The sequence below is a fragment of the Gekko japonicus genome, unplaced genomic scaffold (genome assembly GCF_001447785.1).
Source record: "Gekko japonicus isolate JY-2015 unplaced genomic scaffold, Gekko_japonicus_V1.1 scaffold1992, whole genome shotgun sequence".
Classification (NCBI taxonomy): Eukaryota; Metazoa; Chordata; class Lepidosauria; order Squamata; family Gekkonidae; genus Gekko; species Gekko japonicus.
The window spans coordinates 42,836-53,749 of record NW_015169234.1 but is presented as its reverse complement, the minus strand read 5'-3'; the positions used below and the strand labels follow the sequence as shown (position 1 = coordinate 53,749).

The 10,914-nt window shown below is 42.0% G+C and overlaps 1 protein-coding gene across 1 annotated transcript in view; it reads left to right on the top strand.

The window, feature by feature from the left end:
* The window catches only part of LOC107114847 (rho GTPase-activating protein 42-like), a gene marked incomplete at its 3' end in the record, with an annotated part of 116,097 nt that extends 107,012 nt beyond the window's left edge, over positions 1 to 9,085 (top strand). Inside the window, exon 4 of the mRNA XM_015416445.1 lies at positions 9,014 to 9,085. Within this exon, the coding sequence (XP_015271931.1) occupies positions 9,014 to 9,085 (72 nt within the window). The remainder of the gene's footprint in view (positions 1 to 9,013) is intronic.
* Between the last annotated feature and the right edge of the window lie 1,829 nt (positions 9,086 to 10,914).

Genomic DNA, 10,914 nt, shown 5'->3' with positions numbered 1-10,914 from the left:
GAATTTTCTTCTCTTTCTAGAAGATCTATCCCCTTTTCTTGGCCTGAAGGGGAGTCTCTGTCTAACTACCCACTTGTCCTTGCCAACTTTCCCCAGTTCTCCTGTCTATGTTGAACTGCTCTCAGCTAACGCTGAATTCCAAAAATGTCAGTACTCGACTCTTTTCAGCTAGGGCTGAAATCGGACTGTCATTATTCAACTCAGTCAAGGCAAAAATCTGACTGTCTCCTCAGCATGCAGCTCTCTACAGACTCTCTCGCTGAGCTAATACTAACCAACCAGATTGCTTGGAGCAGCCTGTCACTCAAGGCTCTCTGTTTCTGTGAAGAGTTAACCCTTCACAGTCCTTCAGCTATTTCTACAGCACTTCTAAGCTTTTAAAAAGAGCAGTCTTTCACACTTCCACTGCCAGTCTGAGTGGTGGCAGACAATGGGAGCAGAAGGTGAGGTATTTCCTGTCCCTCTGGGGGAGTGTTTCCTTTTTTAAAAAAAATCACAAAATATCTTTAAAATCAACTCTTGGGGGAAATATGAAGAAAACTGGGAGATTCTGAACAGGGAGCAGTCTGTGGAAATTTGTGGAATGGTAAAATATACATATATATCTATAAATTTTTATTTCAGATTTTTCTGCAAACCTGGTGAGTCCCCCAAGTTTGCAGAAAGATCTGTTTAGCACAGGTGTGGCCCTGATCCCACGGATTTACATATCCACAGATGGGGGCCATACATAACTATTAGTATATAGATACTTTAGGATGAGCCTGTTTTTTCAAACAAACATTTATGTTGATTAAAGAACAATTGGCCAATTTCTGTCTTTGTGAGTGCCACTCTGTTCCTCAGAAAGTAGCTCAGGGCCCTGAAATGTGGTTTGTCACACAAACTGTACTACATACATCTGGACATAGGCAGGGCATTACAGTCAAAATCCATGAGAAAGGTGTAACATTAAAGTGTGAGATTATCTACTCTTTGTCTTTAGCCTCCAGCTCATATATTTTTTTGTCTTAACTCAGGAAGGATGGCTCCAGAGCGGACTAATTTATGCAGTAGCCAAATCGCTCGCTCAAAATTTTAATGCCAGTAGCTCACAAAGTAGAATTTTTGCTCAGAAGATTCCACAGCTTACAGGGAGCATTGTCCAGCTCATGGACTACCAGTTGGCCATCCTTGCATTTAATACATTTTTAAAAAGCTTTTCATGTCATGCATATGTGTGGATATTTTTTATGATCCATGTAGTGTAAATCTGTGTACTTGTTTTCCAGAATCCATGTAGAATTGCACAGTAGTCCCTTTCTGTTCTAAGAGTTTAAGGCTCCTGGGCATGTAACCATTACAAACAAGGACGCTGATTTTGGCTTAGTGCCTGGATGTGTTCATTCATGAAAACCCTGTTTAAAATACAACTTTCAATTACACTATTCCAGCAGTGCGGATACGCCTGCACACTTTCCGCTTCGGTTCCTTAACCTCCAAAGAGATTTTTTGTGGGTCAGTGGTGTTCAGTGCAGAGAAATGAAGAATACAAAATCATGCCTCAGCTCACATTTTTGTGTGTCTTGAGAAGAAATATTAAATGCTATATAATATGTTTACTCTGTAAACTCTTTTGGAGTCAGGATCTGCGTCTTTGCTCCTGCTTGAGTAATGGACCATCCACACTGAGAGCTTTGTGTAAATAATCACAAAAGGAGGGGGGGAAACCACACACAAAGTGTGTCTGACCACCAAAGCATTGTGTTCTTTTTCTTGCAGGGTATAATTGTAAACCCTGGAAATGCCAGCAGCTGTTAACTCTTGACTGTTTCCATTGCTGCAGTCACCGTATAGGAATCTCAGGAATGTGTAGGTAATAGACATTCTGTAAAGGAACTTCACTGCACAAGGGAAAACTTTAAATAAAATACAGCCTCACACACATCCATATATCTATCATCTATCTATCGATTGATTGATAGATAGATATAGATCTATATACATATACATTGCCAAATTAATATCACAAGCCATGTTGATCTTCACTCATAGATTCTCCATGTGGCAATTTTATATTCTGATTAAAAATGCACCATGTCAGCAGATAAGTTGTTTACAACTGGGCATACCAACTAGTTCTGTATTGTATACCAGCAGCAGAACTAGTTCTGCATAGGGATGGACAAACTCCTCTGGACTTGGGTGCATTCTGCATCTGGCATTTGCTCCACATTTTATCAGCACTCGACCTGGTTCCCCCTTGCCTCGGAATATTTGTTTTCATTGTATTGCCTTGAATCTTGGTTTCTGTATTGGCTAGTGTCTGCTTGCCATCTGTTTTGTTTTCACCATTGGCTCCTGCATACCTCAGTGGTCATTAGCCACCTGAGCCAAGTAATTCATGGTGAGGTGATAAATACATAGGGGGAAATGGGGGGGGGGGACTGACAGAGATCAATGAAGCCCTGTCAAGTTGTCTGCTTATTGTTCCCTTGGAATCAGAAGCGGAGGAAGGAAAAGGTGCCTCTCAAAACCACATTTAGATTTGAGATACCCCGGGGCAACACCTTACTGACTGCGAAGTCACCCCGAGTGGCTATAACCCCATGCAGAAGGTACCATAAAACCCGATGAACAAAGAAAGTGAAAGTGGCATGCAGTATGGAGGGAGATCAACCTGTGAGGCAACAGATGGGTGCAGAATCAGCCTTGCTCACATGAGGAGGTTGAAAGGAACAAATGGATTAGGCACAATGCCCCCTCCCCTACCATCCCCTTCCAAAACTCCCAGAAACTTAACTTGGAGAGGGGTGGGGGCGTAGAGGACAGGGAAAGGTGAGACCTTTTTGCGGCTTTCCTTATTTGGAGCACACTCAAGAACATTTTTACCTAGGCGTGGGATTTGTGGGATTTAATTCCCTGTGCCTCAGGAACTGAATGGAAGGGCAGAATTAGAACTCTCATGCTTTCATTTCTTCTGTCCTAGAAGAGGCAACTAATGTAATTGGACGCCAGGCATAGTGGTGAAATTTTGACTGTATTCATAAAAAAGTTAATCTAATATTGTATACAAAGCACATTTCAGATCGAAAACGCTGAAAAGTTCCAAACATAACCCTTGTTTGAAGCAATAATTAGCTGCTCCAACAGTTCCAAATTTGTTCACTGTGAAAAATCCTTCTGGTTCAACCAAAACTGCTGAATACGTTTCAGCTCCCATCTATCAGCAGTGATTGTACTGTGTAAGGGACTTCAATGGCCCATCCAGTCTAGAGATGTGAAGGCCCGGGAAAAAAAATGGAAAAATTCGGGGGGGAAACAGTTTTTTCCATTTTTTTCCTGAAGCCTTTTTGCTTTTTCTTTTTTTCCGAAAAATTGGAAAAATTGAAAAAAGAAAAGAAAAGAAAAGAAATTGATTATGGAACGTTTTATTTTAACATGATTAATAAAATATTTTAAGACAAGGTGTTCAAATATTTTCCAAATCATTTCTAATAGATAGATAGATAGATAGATAGATAGATAGATAGATAGATAGATAGATAGGGTAGCAGATTGATCTAATTTCTGTACACTGAGGACAAGCAAGTCCTAGGTTACAAACTGAACTCTCCAATGCAAGAACTAGATGCATTTCTTCCTTTAGGAGGTGCGATTGTCAGAAGAAAATAAAAAAGTTTTAGTTTTGTTTTTGCATGTGGGTGGGTATTCTGTTTGTAATAATTGTTTGGATACACTATATTTTTTAATATGCTATTTGTGATAATTTCATGCCAAGTAAAAATGTCCATAGTCATATTTTATGTTCCTAAAGTAACAGAATGACTTTCAATCTAGAAAAGACAAAAGACATGCTAATGTAGCATTTTTTTCAATTTTTCCGAAAATTTCCGTTCCCCCCCGGAAAAAAACCGAAAAAAACCGGGCTTTTTCCCGAGCTCCAAAATTTCTGGAAATTTTACATCTCTAATCCAGTCCAATAGTCTGTCACACAGTGGCCAAAAATACCAGGACCCATCAGGAGGTCCACCAGTGGGGCGAGGACACTAGAAGCCCTCCCACTGTTGCCTCCCCCCAAACACCAAGAATACAGAGTATCACTTGCCCCAGGCCGGCAAGTGAATGAAGGGCCATTTTTCTATTCAGTGGAACAGGGAAGTTTTGAGGCTTAAATGAATTGCCCCCTTCAAGGCTAAACAATAAGAAACCTTCATAGAATCTTAGAGTTGGTCCACTCTAAATCTGAAACTGATCTGTTGTGCAGGCATGTTCTCCAAAAACTTTTGTTCCTCTGTGGAAACAAGAAAAATCTGGCTCTTGTCCAGGAGTGCCAAAACCTCTGTTTCTGGAGTCATGTGGCACATGTACTGCAGACTAGGCAAACTCTCCTGGACTTGCCTCAGTTTTTACTCCCACTTTTGAGGTTCCCTTGCAAGTGAGTCTTCTTGAATGTTCGTGAGTAGAGCTTGGATTAGAAACACATTCCCACCACTGACACTCTCTGTTCACTTTCTGAAGCAGAAATGAAACTTACCTTTGAGAAGGGGAGAAAGGGTCACCAGCAACAGACAAGGTACCTCCAAGGAAAGGAGACTCTAGACCTTAATTGGATACTTACCTGTTGTAACACCACTCCTGATTTTATAGTTGGAGGGGGGCTGGAAGTTGGACAAAGAAGTGGGCTGCACAGTTCCAGTCAGCAGGTGCTTGACTGAAACTGAATGGATTCTGTACTGATCTCAGTTTACGAAGATGGCCCCTAAATCTTCATTGGCCTAGGTAGTTTACAAACCTATTCAGTCAAATCCACACAAGTGGCACATTGTCTTTGGCTGTAAGCCATTCTTTTTCAGTGGCTAATGCCAGACTTTTTCTTTCTTTACTGGGTTTTGTGCTGAAGGAAGCAAAACTAATTTAGGCAAGCACTAAACCAGGGGTGTCAAACATGCGGCCCGGGGACCGGATAAGGCCCCCGGAGGGCTTCTATCAGGCCCACAGTGGAACTGGCTGTCTTCTGCTTCTTCCAGTTCTGCTGCTGCTGCGTCATCGTAGGTTTGCAGCTTACAGATACACACCTGAACAGCATACTCAAGATTGCAGCAGCACAGACATTTTGATGCAATAATTCAGAGCAAGAGAGTCAATTATCAAACACTGTTAAATAAACAAAATATTGCAAGAGTGCTAATGTTTTAAGCATATTTTCATTTTGTGTAAAAAAACACCCTTTATGTTTGGGTCCTTTATAAATTTTATATCTCTGCTACCTGACATTACATTTTATGACACACATGGCCTGGCCCAACAAGGTCTCATTTATATCAGATCTGGCCCTCATAACAAATGAGCTCGACACCCCTGCACTAAACTATAACTGTCAATTGAGTGTCTCCACCTCAGATTCTTAAATTCACACTTCTTTCAGGTGCTTCAGGCAGGTCAGGGGGTCCTTCTTAATTAACTTGGTTTATTGGTGCTGCTTTTTTAAAAAGTCCATACCTTTGTTGTAGGTTCTAGACACTTAACTGTGTCCTGAAGAGATGGTCACCTGTAGCACTGGGGTATTTTCTCACCCTGAGGGGTTAGAGAGGTGAAGAAGAGTAGAAAAATCTCCTCCCTCTTCAGTCTGGTGTAGTGGTTTGGAGCGCAGACTCTACTCCGGGAGAACTGGGTTTGATTCCCCATTCCTCCACATGCAGTTGCCGGTGTGGCCTTGGTTCAGTCACAAGTTCTCTTGGCGCTGTTCTCTCATGAACAGTTCTGGAAAGAGCTCTCTCAGCTCCACCTATCTCACAGGGTGTCTGTTGTGGGGAGGGGAAGGGAAGGAGATTGTAAGCTGCTATGAGACTTCTTCAGGTAATGATGGATGGGGTATAAATCCAATCTCCTCCTCCTCCTCCTTCTTAGGTGGGAAGAATTGCTATGATAAAGTGGAGGCATACTACTCGGGCCCTTTTTCCCTCCTCCCAACAACAATAGGACCTGAGTCTTGGCTTTATCGTAAGGCTAGTTTTTCAGAGGTTCAAAGGAATTTCCCCAAGCTTTGGTTTCCAGTAATTTCTAGAGAGGCATGCAATTACTTCTGGGTTTTTTCCTGGAAATGACGTCACACAATCACTGACAGCTGCCCCCATGTGCCTGCTGGTTTCCTCCATAAGACTATAAATATTTTAATTAATAAATAAGGATTTCTCAGACTTGTAGCTTGAATTCTTGTATGGTTCTCTCGGTCCCACCTCTCTCCCTGTGCTCTGCCATGACAACTCCATTCCTGTCAGCAGGGGCTTCTTTAGGTGCTGCCCTGCAAATGGACAAAACCAGCAACTGCTTCCCCATTGTGGCCCCCGCCTTGTGGAATGGACTGCCCGAGGAGGTCAGGAAAGCCCCCACTCTCTTGGCCTTCCGCAAACTATGCAAAGCTGGACTGTTCCACAGGGCTCTTCTGCGCAGGTAATAAAGCTGCATGGTACAAAATGGTTCACAGACTTACTTGGACAAATGATTGGGACTTGTGGTCTATACGCCTGTATACAGCGTATTGTAATTAGGATTCTATTGTGTAATCTCTGTATCGCTTAATGTATCATGTTAATACTTACACTATGCTTCTGTTTCTTTCTGGTGGTTCCAGACTTCTAATATCCTAATGCATCAGTTATTGAGTGTCCCATTTTGTTGATTGTACTGACTCACTGTGTGTAATCTGCCTGGAGTGCCTGTGAGAGAGGCGGACTGTGAATAACATAAATAAAATTCACAGTCTCCTGTTAGAAAACAGTGTAGTATATCACGTACCACGAATAAATTGTGAACTTGCCAATAAAATCTGTTGGAAAGATGGCTCAGTCACAAGCTGTGTGTCTCCCAGAGTCATTTTTAAACTCCCTATAGGCAAGGTTTACAGAATTTAATTGATCTGAAGAGTAATTACTTATACGTTAGCAATTTCTTCTTCCCTCGTTTAGCAGGACAGCTTTAAGCACCGACTATCAAAATGTCCTCAGTGGTTCATTTGGTATGTTAAGTACTTGTGAAGATGATAATAACAAATGAAGTGGGCCCTAGTCCATGGAAGCTAATACTAAAATAGAAACCTGTTAGCCCTTAAGGTGCCATTAGGCTCTTGTTTGTTGTATAATAAATGAAAATTTCCCCTCAAATACAAACATTATCTAGAGGTAAAATGGTCATATTAAGTTCTGAAGCAGTATCCTATTCCCCCCAGTGATCACCGAAGTAAATCAATGTGCAAGTACTAAAACTTAATTACTATAAAATAACTGTAGTTCTGGGAACTTAAGTGTAATGATTTTTTTCTGCTTTAAATATTTATAAGGTTATTAAAAACAACAACAACAGACTTTCATCCTCACAAATGTAGACTCCCAGGACAGATGGCATAGCTATTGAGATTTCCCATCTAGAAAGATGACTAGTAATTAATGCAGTGAGAGGATGTAATATAGTTGACATATTTTTAAATAAAACACTTAATGAACAAACAGCTAAATATATTTTGGCTAGGTTTCTGTATATGCCCTCTGCTTTGAAAAAATTAATTTACACCAGGCTACCAAAAATTCGGACACAACTGAATGGCTAACAAAAACCACAACCAAAAATTGGGTATCAAGAAAACTTTCATTGTGCACCTTGTGTGAGATGCACAGCATTTCTGTGTGTGTTTACCCAGAAATAAGACCCATTGTGTTTCATGAGGGTTCATTGATGCTTCCCTACATCTTTATTTTACCATCAACAACAGCTTTGTGAAGTAGATTGGGCAGAGTCAAAGCGACTGCCCTGAAATGAACTTCATTTCCAGAATGTGGGGATTTGAAACCAGTCCTCATTAAACACACCCACACTGGCGTTATGGATGCGTGCCCTTTGCACTTTCCATATACAGTCCTTGCCAGTTACCCAGATGTCTCTGTTCATCTGTCTCTTTCTGTCCTCCTGTCTTATTCTTACAAAAGACAGTCACAGGGTTCCTTTAAATTGCAATATGTTATAGAATCATAGAATCACAGAGTTGGAAAGGGCCATACAGGCCGTCTAGTCCAACCCCCTGCTCAATGCAGGATCAGCCTAGAGCATCCCTGACAGGGGTTTGTCCAGCTGCTACTTATGGACTACTGGTGAGGGCGAGCTCACCACCTCCCAAGATAGCTGATTCCACGAACAACTCTTATTGTAAAAAAAGTTTTTCCTAATATCCTCCTGGTACCTTCGTGTGTTTACTTAATGCTGTATGAAATCTGCAATTAATCTTTCAGTGTTGTAAGCAATATAGCTGCTATGAGTTCTATGAAGAAGAACCTGAGGTGGAGTTGCAACTGACTCGTGGCAACCCTAATCTCAGGGCACTCCAGGCAAGAGATCAGCAGAGGAGATTGGTCATTGCCGTCCCCTGTGTATCAACCCCCTATCTTTTTTGGCGATCTCCCATCCAGCTACTTAGGGGATGGGCCGTGGGTCAATGGTAGAGCATCTACTTGGCCTGTAGAAGGTCCCAGGTTCAATCCCCATTTTCTCCAGTGAAAAGGACCAGGCAGCAGGTGATGTGAAAGACCTCTGCCTGCAACCCTGGAGAGCCGCAGCCAGTCTGAGTAGACAATATTGACCTTGATGATGGACCGATGGTCTGATTCAGGATACAGCAGCTTCTTGTGTGTCCCATGTGTGTACTAACTGTGGTCAACTCTGCTTAGCTCGCAAGGTCTGTTGAGTTCAGGTTAAACTGAGCTATCCAGGCTGCTATTAGTTTTATGCATAATTAAACAACGATTTTTCTTTTTGCAGCTTTGTTGATGAGCAGATTTAGGAGGTCCACGAAAGCAGTTAATTAAAACTCACCATGTTTAAAATAGAACTTAAGTCAACTGATTTTAGCTGGACTGGGGCTTCAGTTTCCAGTTCCAAGCCTGCTTACTTTATAGATTTGAGTACTTCCGCAAATAAGAGGTGTGTGAGCAAGAGTTCTCTGAGAAGGCAGTGTTTTTGAACGTGCTGGTTTTTTTTGTTTCAGATCCAGAATGCCAACGATGTTTTAATTGCACCACTGGAGAAGTTTCGTAAAGAACAGATAGGGGCAGCAAAAGTAAGTTTATGAACTTTATTACTTTATACTGTAGTTACTCCTTCACCCTCAGCTAAGCTGTTTTACAGAGGGAAGAGATAACCACTTGTCCGGGCATGAGAGAGCCACAGGGTTGGCCAGGAAGTCAAAGTCCTGCTGCCCCCTGATATGGCTTCAGTGCCCGCTGTAAAAATCCTGGTGATTTCAGTAAGGGGGAAACAAGAAAGGATCTGATACAGCCAGCCTGTAAGAAGCGGCTCACCTGTTGGTGAGCAAGTGTTGCCCTCAGGTGACCAGACTTGGAAATGGTGAGACTTGGGTTACGTCTTCTCTTTCTGCTGGAGGCAAATGACTAAGACACAGGGCACCCTTAGTGTATAAATATAGTCACAAACAATATCCACCAAGGGAAGACCATCTACAATGGAATCCTAGGAGCTGTGCCTATGTTATTTTGGAAATTGGGTTCCGTCTTACCAGCCGCTGTTGAAGATAATTGAAATGCTTGATTTATACCTGGGAGAGGTGTTCGGCTGTTATTCTTTCCACAGTGGGAGTCTTCTATTACAGTGGGAGTCTTCTATTACTTCTATCATAGTTACCTTCTGTTTGGTGGTCTATGGACACTACTTACGTGTGGAATTACAGAAGAGCCTACTGTTGGTCTTGAATATGTTTCTTGTTTAAACTATGTTTAATTGTTATGAGCAAATTGTTGGATCTATGTTTACATACTCTATTGGGTTGTGACCACTAACCCTTATTTGTATTTCAATGAATATAATATATAGTTTTGAACATAGTTGTGAATTGTAGATGGTCTTCCCTTGGTGGATATTGTTTGGGACACAAATGACTAGGAGTAAAAATGGTTGTGGCAAATAACTTTGGGGACTTACTTACAGGGATGGGATAAAATATCAGTGTTGAATCCCACAATGTGATAACGGAAGAGAAGTGTTAATTAATGTAGGTCCATTTGCCCAACAGCCGCTCTCATAAGATCAAGCACTGATTTTTCATTCTGATCACTGATGCTGTGTATGAAAAGCAAAATGCAAAGGGTGATTTTAATCAGTAATTCAGTTTGGAAGCCAGATATAATTTGATCAAAGGTGGTCATTATCGCAGAGGAGGTGTTGCTGAAGTATACTTTGTGCTTGATCTTGTGCAAGTGAAAAGACAAGATGGAAAATGGTGAAGTTGACTTACTGCAAGGGCTCGTTGCAATGAGTTTCTTGCATTTCCAATGGCACAAGAGCTTTTCTTGAGCACAGATCTTCCGTGGGATTGAAGCTGTTGCAAGGAACTGTCAAGCAGTGATCCCTCTAAGTTGAGTTTGTGTGAGCTAGCTCAGAAGAAGAAGAAGAGATTGGATTTATACCCCGCCCTTCACTTGGAGTCTCAGAGCGCTTACAAACTCCTTTCCCTTCCCCTCCCCACAACAGACACCCTGTGAGGTGGGTGGAGCTGAGAGAAATCTGACACAAACTGCTCTTTCAGGAACAGCTGTGCCAGAGCTTGTGACTGACCTAAGGTCACATCGGCAGGTGCAAGTGGAGGAGTGGGGAATCAAACCCGGTTCTCCCAGATTAGAGTCCGCACACTTACCCACTACACCAAACTGGCTCACTATTTTTTAGCCTCCGGCTCACACATTTTTGTCTTCGCTCAGGAAGGGTGGCTCCAGAGCAGACTAATGTGTGCAGCAGGCAAATCGCTCCCTCACAACTTTAATGCCAGTAGCTCACAAAGTAGAATTTTTGCTCACAAGACTCCACAGCTTAGATGGAGCATTGCTGTCAAGTAGTACACATCGTAGAGGAGAAGATTCTGTGGAGGTGTAGGGA